The 24161-nt window shown below is 41.4% G+C and overlaps 1 protein-coding gene across 2 annotated transcripts; it reads left to right on the top strand.

The window, feature by feature from the left end:
* Positions 1 to 1584: 1584 nt before the first annotated feature.
* Positions 1585 to 12128, top strand: CENPW (centromere protein W). 2 transcript variants are annotated; one of them, XM_077300082.1, is made up of 3 exons: positions 1585 to 1814; positions 8431 to 8544; positions 10927 to 12128. In XM_077300082.1, the coding sequence occupies exons 1-3, from the start codon at positions 1725 to 1727 to the stop codon at positions 10951 to 10953; spliced, it is 231 nt and encodes a 76-aa protein (XP_077156197.1). In that variant the 5' UTR covers positions 1585 to 1724; the 3' UTR covers positions 10954 to 12128. The 2 variants fall into 2 exon arrangements, with proteins under 2 accessions (XP_077156197.1, XP_077156187.1); XM_077300072.1 differs by lacking the exon at positions 1585 to 1814 and adding an exon at positions 2051 to 3108.
* The last annotated feature ends 12033 nt before the right edge of the window (positions 12129 to 24161 follow it).

Raw genomic sequence — 24161 nt, 5'->3', positions numbered from 1 at the left:
GTGTTCCTTTTAAATGTTGAGTTTTGGGAACAAAAAGAAGTCTGAAGTGGCAAGATTAGGGATGTAGGGTAGATGAGGTAAAGCTTCCCAATGAAATTCTCATAGTGCAGTCCTTGGTATTCTCGAAGAATGAGCTGGCACATGGTCACAATGGGGAAAAAATTCATTGGTGCCACTTTCGTGCCTTTTTGTTTTATCAATAGAGCTTTCAGTTTCCTTAAAACTTCTTCATAATAAGTCCCCATGATCATTCTTGGTCCTTCAAGAAAATAGTTTTGGAATAAACCTGTTGTGTGTGTGGATCTGCTGAGGACGGAGCTTGAGGTCTAAGGCATAATCCAAGCAGACACATAACTGACCAATCAGTTTAAACAAATCTATGCTAATCTGGCCAATTGCACACACGGGCAGGGAGACTTATTGTCTGCTTTGTGTATATAAATTGGGGTTTTCTAAAGGGTGCTCCCGAGAATTGTGCTCTAATAAGCAGCGGATGTATGGAGTTGGTGCAACAATATTTTCTACCCTAAACACCAATACCCAAAATATCTTGCACAAGCCTTGTATTGCTCAAACATTTTGTGACTTGGGTTGCTACTTTTTAAATAACATTACCAGTTGATGTTTTTCCTGACATGCACAAACTGAGACATGGAAGAGTTGTGCTGGTTAAATTTCTATGTTGGGTTGCTGTTAAAGGCACAGGAATAGCCAAGGAAAGTGGCAGAAATTATCAGATGGCCATGTTGATCCAAAACAAAATCCAGAAACAAAAGCCATATAATAACTTTCATTAAGACAGAACAATATAGTATAGGACAGCATATAACCTTCTGAATTAATCCAGAACTCTGTCAGGCTAAATATGGGAGGTACACAAACACAACCATCTTGAGAAAGAATCCTGAAGAACTGCAAAGCATGCCCACTTGGCCATGATAAGCTTGAATTGTGCATGGGAAAGTAAGGACATTAGCCAGACTAGCAAACATAGATTAGTTCAAGAGGAGAACTAATTTTGCATGCTCTATAGGCTGACCTTAATAAAAGCTACATTTAAGTGGGCAGCCATGCTGGTCTGGAGCAGAACAAATATAAAGCCCAGTGGCACCTTTAAGACCAACCAAGTTTTATTCAAGGCATGAGCTTTCATGTGCACGCACACTTCCTCAGATCCAATGACACTGACAATGTGTCTCTGGAAGAGTGTGTGCACACCAAAGCTCATGCCTTGAATAAAACTTTGGTCTTGCCACTGGGCTCTAAATTTGTTCTTAATAAAGGTTATTCTTCGTCTTTAGTTGAACCACAATGGCAACTCTAATAAAAAAAAAAACAGACCCTTCTTTATACTTAAGAAGTCTCTCTCTCTCGCTCATAATCTGAGACACGCTACTTAAAAGCTGTTGAAATGGCGGCAATAGCGCTCAGTAGTGGCCGGGAAACAAGGCAGGGAACCGCGCGCAGAAACAAGCAGCACCAGACGCCTCCGCCTGTTCCCCCCGCGCTCTGAGGAACAGCGCCACCCCCCCCCCCCCACGCCCTGAAGGGGAGGAGCGGAACGGGGAAGGCGACGCGTCGGCAGCGCGTGACGCACACACGGCGGCGCCAGATTCGAACGTCCCTGGGCGCGGGCGCGGTGGGTTCCGCCGAGGCCGTTGCGGAGTCCCGTCAGGCCCGCTGTTTCCTGCCCTCTCCGCGGAAGGAGCGCGTCGCCGCGAGGGATGAAGCGCACCGTGCCGCGCCGAGTGTTGAAGGGCCTGGTGAGGCGGCACAAGCCCCACCTGCGGATGACCGCCAACATCGACCTGCTGGTGAGGGGAGGCCGGGCTGGGATGGGCTGCCGCTGCCCGACGGCTCTGCGGGGCTGCCTTCGCCGCCTCTTGTAGGCATTGCTCGGCATTCGGAAGGGAAGGGAAGGGAAGGGAAGGGAAGGGAAGGGAAGGGAAGGGAAGGGAAGGGGGGTGCCGTAGTCGTGAGAGGGAGCGAGAGTGTGTGGGTGTGGGTGTGGGTGTGGGTGTGTGGGGGGGGGGGGGGAGGGAGGGAGCCGCTGGGTGAATGTGGCCACCTACTGAAGGGCCAAGTTCTTCGTGGGTATGATTGCGCCCCCCCTCTGTTCCCCCTTGATTGTGAAAGGGGCGAAGAGGGGGTGGCGTAATTGCTTCTGTGCCTTTCAGTGGAAGGAGTCTTGTGTCATTCTGGCTTAAACCTTTAAAGACCTCGGATGTATGGCGTGGGCTGAAGGCTGTGGAGCAGAAAATGACCTGGTTCTCAGGGTGACTGGGCCCCAGTTAGCATGGTCACCCTGGCAACATACTTCCACCTAGGTATTTGTGGTTGGTGTTTGATGGGCAGAAAGGTTTGGTTGTGTGCAGCATTTCAGCTGCAAGAAGATCCCTATCAAGTTCTTATTCTGGCCCAAAGGTTTTGTGGGCTAGAGTGGGTTTTGTCTATCTGATAAAAATGAAAGAGCGGCTTTGGAAAGATGTTACGTATATACCCTTTTTGTCTGGAGGTTTTGTAGAAAGAGTTATCCCATCCAGAAGAAGGCAGAAATAGGGAACTGTATGAGTACTTAGTGTAGTGGTTAAGAGTGGCAGCCTCTAATCTGGAGAGCTGGGTTGGATTCTCGACTCCTCTTCCTCTTCATGTAGTCAGCTGGGTGACATTGAACCGTCCCAGTTCTCTCAGAGCTGTCTCAGCCCCACCTCCCAAACAGGGTATCTATTGTAGGGAGAGGAGTCTTTGAGACTTCTTTTGGTGCTGAAAAGTGGGTTACAAAAAAACCCAGGTTGCTTGCTCTGACATGTGCTAAAGAATGTAGCATCTACTGTTGATTCTGCCTCTTGGTCATGAGGGCGTAGTTTCATAATCCTGACCATTATTCATTAGTTTGTGTGAATTTCATATACACACTAACCCCGCCCCTAGCATCATATAAGGCTTTGTGTTAACACACTTAGATCTGTGTGCCAGATGATAGTGATAGTTCTCTGTACTCATGATGGTGATAGTTCTCTGTACTCATGGCTACTGGATACCTCTGACGTGGAAACTTTTCCATTTGGTATGGACTGTTTGTTGTTGCTCATTAGGGAAAGAAAAAAGGTACTTTCACATGTGTTGTGATATTATGATATTTATTCAGGCATGGCTATAAAGTCTCTTTGAAAGTAGCATGGTATATGGCTGTTCTGTGGGTTTGCCAGAATCAGATTACTGGTCCTTTCCAGTCAGCACTGAATCAGGCATAATTCAAGTTTTACTTTGTGTCCTTTAGGCTGTAGAGAACTTCCCATCATGATTGCTACGCTGAATAGAAAGTGGCTATATACTAGCAATGATAAAACTTTAAAGTCAATCGCTTTCTGGAAACTACATTTTTCCTATTTGATATGCTATTTGTCTTGGGACTGTTGCAGACTTTGAGGATTTTGTGTGTGTATGTATGTGGGGGGAACATATGAATTCTTTCTACCCATACTTGGGACAGGAAAAATTGTCTCTTACTCGTTGAAGTACAGCAAACCTTTTTTGTGTAAATATCAAATAGCAAAGTTTTTATCATATGTTATTTCCCAAAACTTTTCTCACTTGGTATCCTCTGCAATAAGTGAGAAAAAGATTTCATTCATGGTCACTTTCTTGGTTTCACTTCTTTTTCCTGACTTGGGATCTGTTTGGAGAGCTGGAATGGTATAGAAATGAGAGTGGTGCACTGTGATCTGGGACTCCCAGATTCCCAGCTTCCGGGTGATCTAGGGACAGTCATGCATATCAGCCTAACCTACCTCACAAGTTTGTTGTGATGATAAAATGGAGGAGAAGGAATTATATACGCTTTGTTAGGTTCCTATTGGAGCAAATCAGTTACACATATTTAATATGCAATCAATCATTTTGGTGAGTTTATACTATCAGTTGCTGAAGCTGGAAAGGAGGATGCTGCTTTAGGAATAGAGTACGCAGAGATTTGTTTTAGGAAATCAATGAATGTTCTTTGTTATTAAGAACAAAGTTTTAGTCTAATGGCACCTTTATGACCAACAATATTTTATTTGAGGTATAAGCATTTGTGTACATGCACACTACTTCAGGTACAGTGGAACAAGATGTCCTTAACCATGAACTTTGTTGGTCATGGAGGTACCACTCAACTCTAACTCAGTTCTCACATCTATTTGTTAGCTCTTGCATCTGAATTCTAATTTACTGCTATTCACAGATCTTGCCAACCACTTTAAATCTAAACTCAGCTGCTTATGCTACCAGTTACTTATGCATGTTGACTTTTCTGTCAGCTAACCTTTCCTCCTCTCTGTCTTACCTATATGTAATGGCTGAGGGAATCTTGTTCCATTGTGATGAAGTGTGCATGCACACAAAAGCTTCAATAAAACATTGTCGATCTTCACTCAAATTGGAATCACACATTGTCCTGCTGCTTCAGACCAATACGGCTGTGCACCTGGAAATCCATACTGTGATAGGAAAGCCTAAATGACTACAGGATGGAGAGAGATGACTGTGCACCTTGCCCTCATAGAGGTTAGCCAGAGGAGCAGGATCAGAAGATGTTAGCCAGGTGGAAGGAAGTCCCTGAGAATAGCAGTTTGGATCAGACAGAAGCTGAGCAGCCAAGAGGGGAGGATGCAGAGGAAACTGACCTCTGTAGCTTGCTAGGCCTACTGCCCTCCCTGTGGAGTACTGGCGTGCTTAATGCAAAGAGATGTTGCACAATCCTCCACTTTCAACACTGTCGCTTTGGGAATATAGTTCTCAGAAAGAATGTATAATTAATCCCAAAGGCTATTTGAAGCATGGACCATGGCTAAGTAAAAGTTTATGATTCAGAGTTTAATAAAGGGGGGGGGGATTCAATAGGAAGAACCTGCTACCAATACATGTAAATGGCATGACATGCAAATTGATCTTTATGCATTTCAAAGAGAAAAATACCTGGACATATTTTTTTAAGACAACCTCCATATTCAATAATCCTGTTTTTTATACTGAACATTATTTTACTGCCATTCCTATGCTTCAAATGTTAGCAACTCATGCATACAGAGTAATAGGAATAAAAACAGAATTGGTACCTTGAAACATACCCTACAGGGAATATATACGTTGGTATTATGAACAATATGCTGTTTGCATTAGAAAACTATTTATTCCTGTGACATACTAAGCTTTAAAAATAGAATCATAGATTTGGAAGGGGCCATACCGGCCATCTAATCCAACCTCCTGTTCAATGCAGGATCAGCTTAAAGCATCCAGGATAAGTATCTGTCCAGCTGCTGCTTGAAGACTGTCAGTGAGGGGGAGCTCACTACCTCCTAAGTCGATTCTAGTGCTGAACTACTTTTTCCTGATATTTAGCTGATATTGTACTCCATGTAGTTTAAACCTACTACTGCGGATTTTACTTTCTGCTGCCAACAGGAACTGCTCCCTGTCCTCCTCTAAGTCAGTGGTCCCCAACCTTTTTATCACCGGGGACCACTCAACGCCTTTTACTGAGGCCCGGTGGGGGGGTAGTTTACTCCTCTACTCTCAACCACTGCCCTAACGCTCTCTGATCGCTATGGTAATGTTTAAACATCCCTTCAAAATAAGATACAGACACGCCACAACAATGAATATAAGGAACATTTTATTTTCATGGAAATTTTAACTCATGACAATGACAAATCAATGGGAACCCTGAGCTTGTTTCTCTGCAACGAGATAGTCCCATCTGGGAGTGATGGGAGACAATGACACCCGAAGTGTGTTGTAAAGGGCCGGGGGGGGGGGCGAGAAGGCGTCCTTCGGGGCCCACCTCCAATTAGTCGAAGAACCACATGTGGTCCGCGGCCCACAGGTTGGGGATCGCTATTCAAATACTTAAAGACAGCAATCATGTCCCTTCTCAGTCTCCTCTTTTCCAGGCAGAACATTCCCAAGTCACTCGGGCTTGGTTCCCCAGGCCCCAGATCATTCTCGTTGCTCTCCTCTGCACCCTCTCAATTTTGTCCACATAATTTTTGAAGTGAGGACTCCAGAACTGCACACAGTACTCAAGGTGGGGTCTGACCAATGCATCTGTTTGTTCTTCTGTAGCTGTGCAGTTCTTATTGCCAGTGTTTCTAGTATATTGAATCTCTTTAGTGAAGCATGATACAAAGGAAACACTTTTTGATTGTTTTCTCCTTTTACCCCACTTGTTGCTTAGCTTAAAGTAGCACAATCAGTATCTTGAAAATTTAAATACAGTAAATAACAGAATTAAAAATCAAAAGCAACTTCATTGATAGAAGCAAGCAGGTAATATAAAAATCAGCTACTCCAATAACTTAAGCAACTTCCTGAAAAGGATCATTTTATTTGTCTCCTATCTTCTTGAGGAGGGAGTTCAAAGAGCTAGGATACATTATATATAACCTAAATATTTCAAGGCTTCCGAGTATTGCATTGCCCAGTTTTGTAGTAATGTGGTGAATAAATATAGACTTTATGACTGCCAGTAATAAGAGACAAAGCTCTTCAGCCAGACTATGAAAGGCAAGCTGAGAGCCCAGACATAGCAGCAAACCCCCATCAGGGCAGCCCATCTATTCTAGTCTGAAATTTTGAACTGTTTGAGTAATGTTTACTTGGAACTCCTCCCCCCCCCCCCCCCCCAATCTAGAGAGGAGGCTTGATTCAGCCTTGCCTTCTTTGCCCATAAAGAAAGGAATAATTTAGCTCTTTTTGATCCGGTCATGAATGAACATTCATGCAGAGTTAAAGTTGAAGGAACAATGATTCACTGCTTATTCAAAGTACACAGTTTCTAGCTAGTAGGTGCTATAAATCTGAAAATTTTAGCATGTGAATACTCAGCCAATTACTACTCAGTTGTTCTGTACTTTACACCTGATGTTAGTCAGTTGAACAAATGACAATGATTGCATGTTATGTTGATGTCATCCGTCAGATAATGAGATGTTTGAGCCTGAGGTTATAATAAAAGAACACTTCTTAGGATTTGTTCTGCTAAAGCAGACTAGAGGTGCCTTTGTTCAGAAATTCCTTAGACAGCTTGAGCAAATGGGACTATTACTGGAGAATCTGCCTGGTCAAGGTTATGAGTCCTTAGCCTTGCCTAAGGCTCAACGAAGGCTGGTACCGGCCCTGCTGGTATCAACTTATTAGATCTAGTCTTGTTCACTGAAGTGACAGAAAACAAGTCTTTGCCCTTTTCCATGTGACAGCCACACTTTTCATATACCTGTCTGTAAGTTCTGTGGTTCCTCTCAGTCTTCTTGAGGTTACACATACACAAGCTAAATATAACCATTTACTTCAAATTACTCAGAATATTAATCAAACAAGAACATGGCAACGTTGTTCCTGATGACTATGGATGCTTGGAAGATGTTACATAAGGGCAGAGTGGCAACAGGCCTTTTAGGTCTACTCCTTAGTATAGGGGCTAAGTTTTGTACCTCCAACCATCTTTTTTGCCCTTCTCTGTCTACATCTTATAGAGCAGCATTCAGAACTTAACAGTGCTTCAAATGAAATCTGACTAGCTCAGAGTACTGTGAAACTTTTCCCCCTTATTACCTGGACAGTATACCTCTGTGTGTACAACCTGAAATCACTTTGCATTTAAACAGCTTACTAACCTAAATTATCATGGGGAAGTTCAGTGTCAACAAGGTATTTTGAAAGATACATATATTATAATCACAGCATTCCCTTATCCACTAGGCAAATAATTTTTAAAAGGCCGTAGTATTAATCTGACAGGATTTGCTGTTGATAAATGCATGCTAGTTTCTGCTAAACACTGCATCACTTTCAAGACCAACTCTTTTTTTCAGGCTCATGTTATTCAGTGGAGCTTTCTTCCAGGAAAGTGTCCTTAGTGTTCCAGTCTGAATATGGTAACCCACAGCACTGCTGCTGAAGAGACATTGATGGTGGAACTGGCAATGGTGGCAGCAACTCCACCCATGGGTCTTGTTTCTCCTCCCCCACCTGCAGTTTTTCCACCAACTTCCCAGCTCACAGAGGTGCTGCTAATAAGTGTCAGCAGTGGTGAGGGAGACAGTGTCAATGACAGTTCTGCAAAGGCACAGACCACGGATCTCTCTTTTGAATTGGGGGGGGGGGCTGTTAGTTTGGAGAAAAATCTTCCTCCTGTCAATGTAACCCTGATGTGTGGATTTAAGTACCCATAGATGGGTCTTAGTTGACTTGGTGTATATAGTGTATTTAATATACAAATTAAGCATTGGTGCAAGAATTTATCATCATTGGTTCAGAGGGTTTTTAAAAATAAATCATATGCAGCAGCTTTTAAGCCATTTGTTGGTAGCATTCTTTACTTTTGTAATACTGTTGGAAAGCATCCTTTACTTTTGTAATAATGTTAGGATCTCTGCTTCTTTAAAGGTGCATTTGAACTTCTTATTGTTTCTACATCGATTAGCTGAAGAAACCCGAACCAAGGCTATCGCAGACAAGAGCAAAACAATTAAATATGAACATGTTCTGACTTCAGCAAAGGTAATAACTGTTGTAAGCAGAAATTCCTCACTGGGTAGTTTAGCAATACTGAAATGTGGACATATTTCTATTAAATGTCAAGTGTTTATAATGAGTCTTTTTGTACCATTAACTTTACTACATTTTACTTTACAAATAAAACATTAATTGTGCTACTAGGTAATTTAATTTTAGAAAATCAAGCTTTGCTGTTCTTTTTATAACAGTATCATAAATGTGCTAATGTATAGGCACTCACACAACTTAAATAGTCAGATTTTATTATTTAACCAAACAAATTATTACACTAGAATAACAGTGTAGAACACCAATATAAAACCAGCAAAGAACATTAAACAGGTATCATATTATAGGCAAGCTCCTGTTCCACTTATGCATTTTCCTTTCATAGATCTAGAAACTTTTTAAAGTTTTATAAAAAATAATTCAGATGTTCACTAATAGAATCAGAGTCACTGTACACTCAGTTTGATGGAGCCTACATGTTTACACTTTGCATATACATGAAACAGTATAGAATCATAGAATCATAGAATCAAAGAGTTGGAAGGGCCATACAGGCCATCTAGTCCAACCCCCTACTCAACGCAGGATCAGCCCTAAGCATCCTAAAGCATCCAAGAAAAGTGTGCATCCAACCTTTGCTTGAAGACTGCCAGTGAGGTATACTATGTGAGGTGATCAGAGGAGTCTAGTACAGTCATAACCCAAAGCCAAGCTAGCATGTTTCGTCCCCATTCTGTGCATGCTAACGCATATCATTTGCTTAGGAATACTTTTGAATATATGCATGTTGTCACAGTAGTTACCAGGAGCCAGATCCATAAGAGGCAGAGTCATGGTTGAGAGGTGAGACCAATAACCTCAGTTTAACTTCACCTCTACATACACTGCCTTGTACTTGTAATTATGCATGTGTGATTTGCATCAGATAGTTCAAAAAGTACCCAAATCAGTGTTGATTTGGATACTTTTCTACCGAATCCAGTATGAATAATCATTTCCCTAAACTTTATGAAGCAGCCTTGTTCAAACTGCCAAATCTTGATTTGGCTGCATTTCAACACTTTGGAGACTGGACCCTTTAAATCTTAAAGGGGTGCCTGAAGGTTTAGGGATAGCAGGGATGGAGTGGACATGTGGACATGTCCACCTGCTCTCCCCAATTCCCACTGTCTGCCAGCAGCCAAAGGCTTGGGGAGAGTGGGAGCATGGTGCATCCCACTCCTGCTCTCCCCAACCCCTGCTTGGTGCACCCTTTAAATTTCCCCCCTCCTTTTTCAGGCAGCTATTTCCACTGCCTGAGAAAGCAGCGGGAGGCATTTAAAGGGCACACCAAACAGCTGACCTGCAAAGATCAGCTGTTTTGTGCTCTTTCCCTCTGCAATCTTCCTACAAAGCTTGCATCTCCCTCCCTGATTGCACAGGAGCCAAATTGATTTGGCTGAATTTGGGCTAAGCAAGTGTGCTTTAGACTGTTTCTAATTCAACCTGAATCAGCTCAGCTCAAATCTGAAGTAGCTTGAATTTTTTTTCTGTGCACATTACCTGTATTGTCATGAGCCTGGATGTGAGAGAGCAGGGGGTGATTCCACAGACTCCTGTTCTCAACCCATATGCAGTTACACAGTCTTTTGGACATGATGCAAAAAGTTAGCATTTCCTGTGGCTAGGATATATTCGGTGAGACTAAGTGATAGATCCACATACAGTGTCACAAACTGCTTTTGAAAGTCTCCTCAGTTTCAAAAGTTGCTATTAAAGAAGTATAAACCCAAAGGTTGGTTGGATATGCAGAATTAGCTGCATGGTTCTTTGGATCCTGGTCCTATGTAAAGTTTTATGATCACTACTTTAAATAATAAAGTGAGTTTTTATCTAGAAAGAAGGGAAGGCACAAAATGCAATTAAGTTGTTTTACATTCAAGATCACTATTAGTAATGTTGATTTTGAAGCATGTAGAAAAAGAGTTCGTAGCTTTTGGCTGCTGGCTTTAAGCGGCTTCTGTTAAATAATCTACTTCTGTGTGGAGGACTACGTTCTGTTTGGCCTCCTACTTGGAGGAACAGCCTGCCTGTTGTGGTTAGGAAGTCTCTTGCACTTTTATTTAAGAATTTAATAGTACAGTTTAACGGGATATTTTTGTAAAGGGGAATAAGGTTGTAGCTTTAATATTCATGGGGGAAATTCTTATCATGAGTATTTTGTTTTTTGCATGTACTGTTCTGTTTTTATTGCATTGTTTTCCAGAATTTGTAATGAGTTTTATTGCATAGTCATATAGTTTTATTAATTTTTAAAAAATTGTTGTGTCTTGAGTCTCAACAATTGAAGTAAACCAATGTATGATGTGCCTGAAGGTTGTGCTTTCTTTTTTGCAGAAAATTTTGAAGAAGAGTCGCGGCTAATTTGAAACTGTACTTCTTCATTCCTTGGTTGATATGTATGCAGTGACTTACTTTTCAGATGGTATCTTTGTATTAGTAATACACATCATAAGAATTTTTAACCTCCATATATGAGAAATGTGTGACTGCTTGTGTGGTCACTAACTTTTTCAAAAATGAAATTAATCTTTCTTTAGAAGGAAGTTGCTATTTTTTTGTTATCTGAAATCATGTATTAGCGATGACAAGTGATAAAAATAGGGATTTTAAAAACTTTGTAAGATTCATTTTGTGAGGGCTTCTATAAATATTTAAGTGGAAGTTGTGCATCTTACAAAAACTCTTTTAAAAAAAATATTTATCTTTCAGAGAATATCAGGGGGAGTGTTGTAAATTTTCATGTTTCAATTGTTTATAAACTTTTGGTATTTTTTAATAATATAACGGGGAATACTCACATGTTATTGTTAACAACTGCTTAATATAGAGAATTTGCAATGGGAAACATGTCCGTGCTGTAAAAAGAATACTAGAAGTTTCAGAAACCTTGTAAAATTATGTTTAGTAATAAAGTTGTTCCTGTCTCCTTTTTTCTTGTTAATTTCTCTTTTTTGTATATTAAGAGAAAAAAAGACATATTTGAATTTAAGGGGAGAATGAACTGCAAATATCAGTTTCAGCAGCAGTTCTTAGGAAAAAGTATATATGGTACATTCCATCTTCTTCACCAAAACAATTCCTGGTACTATATATGGCTAAAAGAATGGGAAACCCTGCACTATTTTTTCTCTCCCATTTGTTTTCTGGATGAAGAGACAAAGCTGTTATCCTTTTTGTTCTGTTAAGCAGAAAATACAGACCATATAAGTACAGACCTTGGGCCCCATGCCCATGGCTTTACTGTCCACAGCTAACACCACCCAAAAGCACCAGACACAAGACTTCTACCCTCAGTCTAGTTGTTATTACTTGGAATACTGTTCTAAATCACGATGAAGTACAAATCCTTCCATATAGAAAAATTACCAGAAGTATGTATTACCAGTCTTGATCAGTAAAAGGCATAGAACTTCCCATGGTTTTCCTATGTAAGTTGGTTCCCTTTTTTAAATTCTGCACTGACATGATTTCCCTCTTTTATTTTAATTACCTCTTACGTGTTACACTTGAATTATTTTAATAAAATATAAAAACCAGACCTGTGTATCTGAGCCTTTTTAAAATATAATGTAATCAAGGTGCTCTCAGCCTTACTTTCCTCACAGGGTGTCTGTCTGTTGTGGGAAGAGGAAAGGGAAGGCGATTGTAAGCTGCTTTGAGCCTCGTTTGGGTAGAGAAAAGCAGCATATAAGAACTCTTCTACTATAAATTGGTTTTGTTCGAATAGCAGATTTTGAGAGTCAAAACTCCTTTTGTAAGAGACCTGTCTAACAAGTTGGAGCTTTGACTTTTAAGCACTTCTTGTTGGTCTCTAAGATGCTACTGGACTTGAATCTAGCTCTTCTATTGCAGACCAACACAGCTACTTTCCTGAAACTATGCATTAGCTTAGTTTTATGTTTAATTTTGGAAGACTACATGTACCCTATTTGCAGAAGATTTTCCCCAGAATGAATGTTCCTTTTCTTACCATAAGATGGAGATAGAGTTAAGAGTCCCATGTGTTTTTCTTTTTGAATCGTTTCTATTTAAGAAACCTGTTCTTTGCCAGAACTATAATTTTACATTATAACACAAACAATCACGAAACGTACCAAGTTTTTATTGCTGACAGATGTAGGGCAATTAAGGATTTCATTTTTAAATTTTTCACACAGAGGAAGAAAACAACTTTTGAGCTTTCATATGTCTTGTTAATTAAGTGTGAGAAGAGTGTGAGAAGAGAGAAGCTAACTGGCCTGTTTTGACAGCATCTTGAAGATATCTCATTTTCCACACTAACAGGTGTCATCTCCCAGTCATGCAGCATAATTAATAAACAGTGGCTGATCAACACTTCCCAGGTTACGGTTGTATTTAAAACTAAACGTTATTTTAATTCAGTGCAGATGTGTTTATAATATAGAGTAATTAAAGGACTTATTTTGTAGTTTATAAATATAGACATAATTTTTAAAGACTAACTGTATACATCTCTGGCATTGTGTTAACATATTTAAAATTATCAGAATTAAATGTTGCTTGATATGGAGGTGAAATTCCCAATATGATTGAACATATCCCCAGAATGGCCAGTCCATTTTTCAGATAATTGCTAACTGATATCTTTTATTGTGGCTTGTATGGGTTTTTCTTGGATGAATTGTGATGGCTGCTTTCATTCTGGGTAGTTTTGCCTCTGCTTTGATTTTTTGCATGTTTGAAGACCTTGATCATTGTCCATCTTTTAAAGTAGTATGAGGGAGTGCTTCAAATGAAAAGTTTAATTGCTTTGGCCTATCAGTCCCAAGATGATTCTTGCAATGTTTGGAGCCATTCCTGTGTAGGTACTCAACAACAACAAGCCTTTAATAGCATATAAAAGTACAATATAAGAAGGGAAAGTGCAAAAGGATCCACTGCTAGTGAGAACTCTATGTCCAGTATGGAAGCTGCTGCTACCTAGATATTTCCCATGTCCTGAGGCTATGTGAGGGGTGGCACCATGGCTTCTCATCTTAGCATTGTCCAGAAATCATAGAAGGGACCATACTGCAGTGGCTCCCATACTACTAGGGTAAAAGTGAGACTGGTAGTTTAGAGTTTAAACAAAATTAGGCATATACTCTTGTTCAAAGGATAAGGTTCTGTGCTTTAGTGAGCATGTAATCCTAAAAGCATTTATTTGCAAACCCCGTGGAATATGGTGGGACTTACTTCCATTTATGAAGATTTTAAATTTCTTCTAGCACTTCAGTAGCTCAGGTAGCATTCACTACTCTGCTGTAAATTCTAACACATAATCCACATGAGTGTCTGATTGTTGGCATGAATATAAATGTAATAATTCCCAAGAGAGAATGTCAAGGCATAAATTAGCATGCCACAGCTATATAGCCCAATTTATCTGATCTTTTTTATTTTAAGAAAGGAATCAAGTATTATAGAAGGCATTTGAAAATGTTTGTTCCATATGTGATCCATGTAAACATTTATTTGTATTTCTATTTTCCTGTAAAAGCAGGTTAAATGGTACATTTTAAAGTGATGGGTTTTCTGTTACAAGGTTTTAACATGAAAATAAAAAGATATAAATATCAGAAATCAGTTAATTGTCTGCAGACTATAATACCACAAATGGATTGCTTACAGATGCTAACATTTCTAAATAAAAATGAAATGTATATAACGTCCATTTTTTCATGATAATACAAGATGTTGACTCATTGTGGTATGTTGTTTTTAACTAAGTTTATGCAGCACCTTTTCTTTTGGCAATGCACAGATGTTTGTACGGGTTTGAGATGCTGGAGCTGTGAGTTAATACGAGTTTCTTTTTATCTCCACTTTAAGCAGTGGCTAGAATTGTCTAGAATTCTTTTTGACCTTTTGTAATGTTAAAACATGAAACAGGAGAATATCCTATGGTTTATAGGGTAAAGGGAATTACTTCACCAGCTTGAAAAGTCCATGGCTAATGAGTGCCAGAGAATAGTAAGCTATTGGAACCCTGCAGTCTTCAAGACATGAAGTAATACATCATCGCTTTTGGATAGTTTTATTTGCTTGCTTTTCATTAGAAAATCATCTATAGGAGTATACGCTGTACTTTCCTTAAATCATATTTCATTTCCTACTGGTTCCAAAAGAAAATGATTATGGGGGTGGGGATGGGGAAGAAAACGCTAAGAGGATGAGAAAAAAATAGTCATTTTCAGGATCAAGAAAACTGAAGGCATCTTTTCTATTTCCATTTTTGTACTTGCATTTCTTCCTTTTCATTGTAAAGTACCTACATAAATAACTTTAATGAAAAGGAAAGTCCTAAGACTTAAATAAGAATTTCTTACACTAGGTTCTGGAGACCTGTAAGTTCATAGTAAAGATCCATCCATCCAATGAACCGGCCAAAAAGGAAAGATATCCCGCTCCAGGACACATCTCCCTCCAGCTTCTTCCATTTGGAAGAAGTTTCAGCCCAGTAAGCAGGAGCTGGGACTGGGGGGGTGGAGGAAGGGAGCCCCCGCCAATGCTCCTGCCACCCTGAGCAGTTCCAGCTGTGGCCTTGCTGGGGCAGTGGGAGGAGGAGCAGACTGCTTACCAGCGCCTCCCTGCCCTGGAAAGGGAGGCCTTAGCAGGCCTTTTGAAGGCAGCAGTGGGGGAAATGGACTGCCCCCCTCCCTGAAAAGGCCTGCGGAGGTCTCTAAGCATTGGCTGGCTTGCCCTGGGGGGGGGGGGGACTAGCACCCATTGTATTCAGAGATTCAACTGGCTTTTCTGCTAGTGTCTCCATATTCCCATTAGCCATCTCAGTTTTCTAAAACGGTGGATTTCTTCATGTTCTTTTGAAGAATGGGAGCTCATAGTCTTGAGTATCAGGTAGAAATAAATAAATAAAATAGATGTGAAACCTACCTAGTTTCCTGAAAGCCTTGAAAAACAGCCGCAATACATTCTTATTGGTTGCTGGCTCCAGTAATTCAGTCCTTGTAATTGCTTGAGAAGTACCCTGGAATATTGTCCTAATATAGCTATCACAATTACTTATGGTATAAAACTGATCTCTTTTCCAGTGGAATTCATTGTGAGGTAGATCAAGTTCAAGGTGTTGTTTTTAATTTTTAAGGCCTTACACAATCTGGGACCTGCATACCTGTGGGACTGCCTCTTGAGTATGTCCTCTGAAGAATGCTGAGCTCTAAAAACTCCAACACTGGTAATCCCTGGCTGCAAAGAGGTGTGATTGCCCTTGACCAGATAGGCCCTGGTTCCAGCTTGGTAGAATTAGAAGCCCACCAAGACTCGGGCCCTCTTGGAGCTGACAAAGTTCCAATGGGCCTGCAAGATGACACTCCTCCATCAGGCATATGGTTGAGGCCAACATAAGCAGCACAATAGGACATCAGGAAGGCCCCCCTCTTCCTCTCTCTCCCCCTCCCCTTCAATCCTGAATTCTGGACACAAAATTGATGCCAGAAGTACTCTGACCCAAGTTGTCAGATGCGGGGCACTCAAGAAGGCTTTTAGATTAAGAGTATTTAAAAGTAACACTGAATTTTAAAATATGTATTTTTCTTCTTGAAACCTCACTAGTTATATGCTCAGTTAAACAGGCCTTCCAAGTTAATTCTCTTGTAGTTTGACAAGCATGAACCAAAGCATTAGGCTACTTTTTCATGATTGCAAAGACCAAATAATTTAAATTTAAGAATATAATCAATGGATCCATGAATAAAAGCATACCTTTGAACAGCAAAAAGTAGGGGGGAAGGAATGCCTTTCAACCTAGTTGTACAACATAGTGATGTTAACAAGAGGCAGAAATATTTTAATAGTTTCAGGTTTTTTTGTTCAGCCTCTATCCATTTCATATTACGTCCTCCCATTTGTCCAGCTGTCTTTAGACCCTGTGTTTTTCCTTCAGGGTCCCCACAAAGTTTCTTTAAATGTCTCTTATCTTTGAAATAATTGCTGTCACCCCTTTAAATGGAGTGCTTCTTCCTGCACCTCCCAGTCTTTCCTGCAGTAACTTCATCTGGGAGGGAAGGGACGAGACTGAAGCCCTTTGGTTGCTGGAGGGAGGAAACAATCACTTTCTTTTGATTAAACTACCTATAAAAGAAGTTTGAACTCAACCTCTTAGCCTTCGCAGAATGTAAACCAACCAATCACCATGCAAAGTTAAAAAAAATTCTTTTTCAGATGCTTGGTGAAATGTTTCATCACACTTAAGAAGTAGAACTGCTTGGGCAGGATGGCTGGAGAAATGCAATACAGTAGACAATGGATAAGGGTTGCCGCAATGGGCAACCCACCAGGGGAATTTGCAGTGTGGTGCCAGGTGTGTCAGCATGCAGTGTCTGCTTCCAGCAGAAATCAGAAGTGATGTGGTTTGGGGCATTGCACCATAGGGTTTGGGCAACAGTGCCATTCCTGATTTTATGACCTCAGTGTTGGTGCAACACATCCACCCCATCTCCCCTCACTGAATTTTTAAGCACTGGTGAGGAAGAGGAGCAATCAGAGCCATTCCACACAACGGGAAATACACTGTGACCAGCGTTGTATTGTCCAGCGCTTTTTTTTTTGTAGCGTCTCATCGTCATTTCATACCTAATGTTTATCTCCATTTTCTTAGTGTGATCCTTCCTTTTCCAGCATTCCTCACCTGCTTCCGGTTAAGGCCGAGGAGTGAGGAACATGCTACAAACTTGCAGCACTGCCCCCAGCTCTTGCCTGCCAGTCACTCCTGACAACCAATCAGTATGGCTCATGCACGTAGAACCCCAGACTAGCCAATTGCTTTCTTTAAAAGAAAAAACAGTATCACCCCTCACCAATGTCTGCTGCTTGCCTGCTTGAGTCACAAATTGCGGATGAAAAGAAGTGGAGTAGGGAAATCTCCTGCTCTGAAAAAGAAAGCCCATTTGATTTTTCTCTAGGACCAGTGGGATCGCCAGTCTCTGGCTGCAATTCCTCCAGGATTTTTTTTTGAGTAGGAGGCTTCGACTCTTTGGCCAGGATGCTTATCCTGCTTCTTCTCTCCCCTGCCCCTTGCAACTCCTGTTGGCAAGAAGCCTACTTCGCTGCCTTCTCCCAGAGCTAGCTGGTGTCAAGATGCAGGGACAGCTTGCATCAGCTGAAGAGGACTGAAAGAGGGGGGTGCAGCACCAAGGGAGGCTAATAAAACAGACCTCCACATCCCGTACCCACCTCCTCGGGGCTGCCCCCAAAAGAAATCTTAAAGGATTTGGCTGAACCCTTTCTATAAGAGGCAGGATCATTGATTTCTGTACCAGTTTTCACCTTTGCTTCCCCCCACTCCCAAGTTATGTGATTCAGTGGGAGGGGGAGGGGAACAGGTGGAAGCTTTCTCTGCCTTCTATCTGATTTCATGCTGTTCAGGAAGGAAAGAGCAGGAAAGGGGATTAGCATTTATCCCGGTGCCTATTAACTGCTTCCCTGCCATTCTGGCTTCCCTTTTCCATGCCAAACAGACCCACCCAGACTCCAGATCCCTTTGGCAGGGTGTGGGAAAAACATGCGTGTAGAACCCCATGAATAACCGCGAGTTTTATTTTTAAATCCAGATTTAATCATTGCAATGAAAATTCATTTATTCACAGATAGGCTTAGTGCCTAGTTTAATAGGCTTAGTGCCTATTTTACATCTGTTTTTCCCCACAGGTCAAAGTGTTTAGGCACATCTAGAGATGGCCGTAGCCAAAGGATAGTGTCTGGGTGGCAGGTTAACATGGATAGAGAGGTTGTCGAGAGGCATTTAGCTGCACTGGATGAGTTCAAATCCCCTGGTCTGGATGAAATGCACCCGAGAGTGCTCAAAGAACTTTCCAGAGAACTTGCACAGCCCTTGTCCATCATCTTCGGGACCTCTTTAAGGACTGGAGATGTCCTGGAAGACTGGAAGAGAGCAAACGTTATTCCGATCTTCAAAAAAGGGAGGAAGGATGACCCAGGAAACTACAGACCAGTGAGTCTGACTTCTGTTGTCTCTGCCCTACCTACCTGAACACGTTTCTGTTGTGGGGAGAGGAAGGGAAGGCAGTTGGAAGGTGCTTTGCAACTCCTTCAGGGGACCAAGCCCTATGAAGATAGATTGAGGGACTTGGGAATGTTCAGCCTGGAGAAAAGGAGGCTGAGAGGGGACATGATAGCCCTCTTTAAGTATTTGAAAGGTTGTCACTTGGAGGAGGGCAGGATGCTGTTTCTGCTGGCTGCAGAGGAAAAGACACGCAGTAATGGGTTTAAACTACAAGTACAACGATATAGGCTAGATATCAGGAAAAAAAATTTCACAGTCAGAGTAGTTCAGCAGTGGAATAGGCTGCCTAAGGAGGTGGTGAGCTCCCCCTCACTGGCAGTCTTCAAGCAAAGGTTGGATACACACTTTTCTTGGATGCTTTAGGATGCTTAGGGCTGATCCTGTGTTGAGCAGGGGGTTGGACTAGATGGCCTGTATGGCCCCTTCCAACTCTATGATTCTATGAGATGCATAGGTAATCTTTAAAAATTCCATTTGTAAGTTTTCTTTCCACAACCTTATTTTTCGTGCATGGTGCACAGCAGAGAAGTATCATTGGGCAAGGAGTCGCATGGGTTTGGGTGTAGCCTCCCAGTACTTTGCCTCGTTAAAGTGTGTGTGGGGGGAGCGCTCCTTTGTTGCTCAAATTTCAAACCGTTTCCCCCCCTTCTCCGCTGCTCTCAGTACTTGCAAGTTTTCATAAAACAAAAATCAAGATGGCTTGGTGATTTTGAACGAATGAGTATTTGTTGGTACAACCCGTTAGCCATTTTTTAAAACAGTCCCATCACCGGAAGTAATGGAGGTGGGAGCAAGGGTGGGACATCTCCTCATGTGACAACTTCAGCAGTCGACTCCCAACTCTGCCTTGGCTGGCTGCGTGCAGCAGCTGGTGCGATTTCCAGAGGTGAATTTACTTTTTGCAATTACACTGCTCTTGCTACAAATCGGAAGATATAGCAAGAACAACGCTGGGAGGAGGCGGGAGACTGACGTCGTCGTCTGAAACCCTGAAAATAAACCATCAGTGTTAGATAAGGATCTCGCTGCATTTTCCTTGTGCGGAATATCCCTCATCTTCTAATGAAAGTATAGTAAACTGAAGGAATCTGAGAAACTAAAATGTTTGAGAATGGGGCTTGGAATAAGGTGACCAGATTTTAACATTGGTAAAGCGGGATACCATTGACCGGGGGGGGGGGGGTCTTGATTAAAAATTTGGTCTACATGGAGCAACAGAAAGTTTCATAGAATGCATAGAACGCAAAAAATATAACGCAAAATATATAACGCATAGAACGCAATAATATATAAAAATATATATATTTAAATTTCAACATAAGTGCAATTTGCCAGGTAACCCCAGATGTCCCTCCAATCTGGTCACCTTAGCTTAGAACTCTTACAGGGCCGCAATACTCAAAACACTGCTGCTAGGAAGAGCCAAAGATGTAGAAAAGAGTGCTGCTTGCAAAAGTAAAATGGAGCAGGGTGTACCAGTAAACATGAACTATGGACAATGGTGGCATAGTGTTAAAGGGAGGAGGAGCTGAGGAGAAGTAGTGCAAATCTTCCTGTAGCAGGGGAGAAAGTCTGGGAATATCTGATCTTTCCTTCCTCCTGTGTTACAGGTATTTAATCTCAGTGTGACCAGGGTCTTAAGCTAAATAGCTCTTGGCTTGTTTTTGTATTTACTTGTTTTGAATTGTGAGGAAAAAGCAGGATGTGGATGCTTCAAATGTAAATGGATATTTGCAAGGGGAAAGTGAGCAGGCAAGCATTTTGGGATTCAGGAATTGCATGGAAAATGAGAATTGTGCTAGATGCTATGATTTGGCAATGTAGGGGGAAGATAATAGTTTACATTTTATTTAAATAAAGTAAGAGCATTGGACTAAAGGTGCAAGGTAAGGGACTCACAACCATATATGCCCCTGACAGTTTGGCTAGCTGCTGCACATTTATGTTAATATCTACTTTTGTTCAGTAATGTGAAGTGCTTGTTCCGAATGCATGTTACTTGACAGCAGAGTTTATTTGATTTGGGCATAACTCTTTGCTGGATTATTTTTAATAAATTGATCTATGACATAAATTTTGTGTTCTCAACCTTATGCCTTCTGATTCGTCCCCTTTTGGGGGATGTTTTAAAGTATTCCTTTCCCCTTCCTATAATTTGCATCTTCCATACCTGGAACTAGAACCCTTTCTCACTGTCTGAATTACTAAATCAGTGCTTACTTTTGTGCCCTTTAATAAATTTGCAATGATCAATTGTTCGGGCAAAAAACACTACAATATATCTAAATGGTAATTTGACCTTCAGTATTCATATTTTCTGCAACAGTCAAAAAACAGTGGTGAATCTGAAGAAGAAAATCTGCAGTAGAATCTGATTTAAGCTTTTTGTTTCACTGTTTCTGTACCTTGGCAGATTAACTTGGCAAATACAAACCTACACCACGTAGGATTGCTCCAGTATGATTAGTTTATTCCTATGCCAATGCTCTTTTTTCTTCTTTACACACACTCTTAATGTATTTTTAGTTTTTTCTTATTTAATATTACTTAAAATAATCCTTTACATAAGAACACCACAAATTAATTCATCACACGACACATAAGTCTGTTCCAAGCATCACAAAGGCAAGTCCCAAGTTCAGGCCTTTACAAGTCCCCGCTCAAAGCAGATAATGGCAGGTTTTTATTCCAGATTCAAAGCAATTGGAACTTTGGAGTATCTTCAGAGTAAAATACTTTGGCAAACAATGTCAGGCTTCTTACTATATTAGCCACAGTTGGGTTGTATTCATCTTTATATGAAAATTATATTCTACATAATTTGCATACTTTGAAAAAAATGTTATAAATCTCTCCCCCCCCCCCCCCCCAAATATAACCATCAAAATCTATGTAAATCTATGTATGTATATAGCGGTTGCCAGCAGTTTCTTAGCTTTTGGCCTTGGTGGTGATTTTTTCCCTAATATTTAGCTTCTCTTTTTTTTTTAGTGTTGTACACTCTGGTGTTTTCTTTCAAGAAATTGGGAATATTTAATCAAGGAGAAGTATTCTCTTGTTTCTAAGCACGAGTGATATATTGGCCCCTAAAATTGCAGAAGTCAGACTTTTCTTGGTTGCTGCATGGACAATATTTTGATTATTTGGTTTTAGATTTTAGATTTTTAACTATGATATTTAAAGATGTAGCATCGAAGGAGAAAAAATAATAAATACAGATAAAAACAATCTCTCACTTTCCTCTGGCTATTCAGACTGAAATATCTAAAGGGGGGGGGGAGCCAAAGTGAAGGAAGAAGACCTGTATCATTAGCAGAAAGCCCTGATCACAGCTATAGCCTTGGGATAAGACTGCTGTTTTGCAGGTTAAAAATTACACCATGTGGAACTCCAATAACAACCATTCTAGTCTGATCCATGAGGAATGATCTGAACCAATTCAGTGTGCACTTTCTTCTGCCACCAAGTATCTCCACAATATTGTATCATCTACATGTTGTGTGCCACTCCTGCGCTCTCAGGTAATGGTGGCATAAAAATCCAAACATAAATATATTGAAGGTTGCAGATAAGTCCCATGGCCTTTGTCTACACCAGTGGTTCCCAAACTTATCTGGCCTACTGCTCCCTTTCCAGAAAAAATATTACTCAGCGCCCCCTGGAAATTAATTTTTTAAAATCTTCTGTTCTTTCTTTTATGCTTTCACCACCCCCTTAAAGTTATTCATCGCCCCCAAATACACCTGTGGCCCATCACCACCCCCCTGGATTGCTGCAGCACCCACCAGGGGGCAGTAGCGCCCACTTTGGGAATCACTGGCCTACACTCATCAACTAAAGCTAGTTAAGCCATCTCTACCCTATAGCCCAAGGATTCCCAACCAGGGGTCCATGGACCCTGGGGATCTGCGGGAGCTTCTGAGAGGATCTGCGGCCTTTCTCCTCCTACCTTAATGACTTGGCTAAGGAACTGGCTGCCTCCACCCAGAGGGCTCAGTGGATAGGTTGTAGGTATAAAAATCAAAGGGGGAGAGTTGGTTGTGGCATGATCCAGGGATCCGGGCTGTCTTCTCAGCTGATGCTTTTCTTTCCAGCCTACATGAGGTGGAGCTGCTGTAGTAGTAGTAAAGGTAGGTGGAGGGAGTGAAAGGAGGGTGCAGGTGGTGATGTCATGTCCCATGAGTTGTCATTTCTGAGGGGCATGGCAGGGAAGCATGGCCAGCAGACATCACTTCTGGGGGTCCTCAAACCCTCAAAATGTATTTTAGGGATCCTCCACAGTCAAAACGTTGGAAAAGGTTGCTATAGCCTGTCCTGCACCAGACTGCAACGAGCCTAGCGCAGATGAATTGTCCAAAAAGACCTGGAGTCGTTCAGCTACTCTTTCTGGCCAAAGGAAGCTGCCACAAGTTAGTGATTGATTTATAAGATATCAAAAACTTTTTAGCAAGCCTATGTCATGAAGGCAACATTATAAACTTAAGGTTACTTTAGAATGGGGCCGATAACCCCACGGGCCGCTACCAGGCCATGAAAGCCTCAGCAGCGGGCTGCCGGCAGCTGTGCCTCCCTCTCCCCGCCCTCCCCTGCAATGAGAAGCTCGCCAGGCCACGAGGGAATCGGCCACAGGCATGCCAGCCGGTGCAAATGCGCATGCGCATGCATGTTTGCACAGAACTGTCACGCATACATGTTTGCACCCTCGGCGACTCCAAACACATGCACAATAGCTCCGTGCATACCTTTGCCTGCATGATTGAATACCAATTAATTGCTCCAGGCAGTTCAGTTAAAAAAAAACTCCTATCCCTGGGAGAAGGGAGAGGGAGGCGGGTGTGAGGGTGGGACAGTGGAGGCGGAGTTAGCGCTTCTTCGCCTCCATACATTTTTTTTTTTTTGCTGTTGACCTGCTGGTTTCTCTTCATTAGCTAGTGCTACATATGTAGTTGAATCCGCTTTTTGGGATTCACCAGCTAGCACTTTAAAATGGAAGATGTAGCTGGCCGTTTACTGCCCAGACACTGCATGTTGGCTGGAATATAACAACAACAAAAGGTAAGTATCTCACTATATTTAAAGGGTGTGGAAATCCCCTCATAGTTTACTGGCTTTGAATGTGGAGGTTCCCCTTAGTCACCTTGACCAGTAGGTGCTAAGAGACCTGCCTTCCATGATTCTGCCTAATCCTCTTTTAAAGCTGACTGTGCTTGTGACCATCAGTGAATTATCTGCCCAGATACATGAAACTTCTGCCATTAAGCTATAACAGCTTTACATAATAGTATAAAATTAAGTTGGTTTAGCTGTATCTCATCATTCCAGTAACTGCTAAAATTGTAATCTGCTGAAGCTGCACAACATCACACCCTTTCTGAGGTTTTCATATTTACTGAATCTAAACGTATTAGATATAGCCAGCTCAGCTGCATTAAATGGTTGCTGGAAGCAAACTGGAATAGCTGTAGTATCCTTGCTTAAAGAAATATCTTGTTACTTTCCACTGGGCACCTAAATGTCATAGGTTGTA

The sequence above is a fragment of the Paroedura picta genome, chromosome 1, assembly GCF_049243985.1.
Source record: "Paroedura picta isolate Pp20150507F chromosome 1, Ppicta_v3.0, whole genome shotgun sequence".
Lineage (NCBI taxonomy): Eukaryota > Metazoa > Chordata > Lepidosauria > Squamata > Gekkonidae > Paroedura > Paroedura picta.
The sequence above is the reverse complement of the archived record's forward strand: the minus strand, read 5'-3'. Positions and strand labels throughout refer to the sequence as shown.

Coding starts and splice junctions, on each gene's coding strand:
- CENPW (XM_077300072.1), top strand. CDS start 2,977: ATGATAGTGATAGTTCTCTGTACTCATGATGGTGATAGTTCTCTGTAC. Junction 3,109..8,430: donor TCATTAGGGAAAGAAAAAAG/GTACTTTCACAT, acceptor GCTTCTTTAAAG/GTGCATTTGAACTTCTTATT. Junction 8,545..10,926: donor ATGTTCTGACTTCAGCAAAG/GTAATAACTGTT, acceptor TCTTTTTTGCAG/AAAATTTTGAAGAAGAGTCG.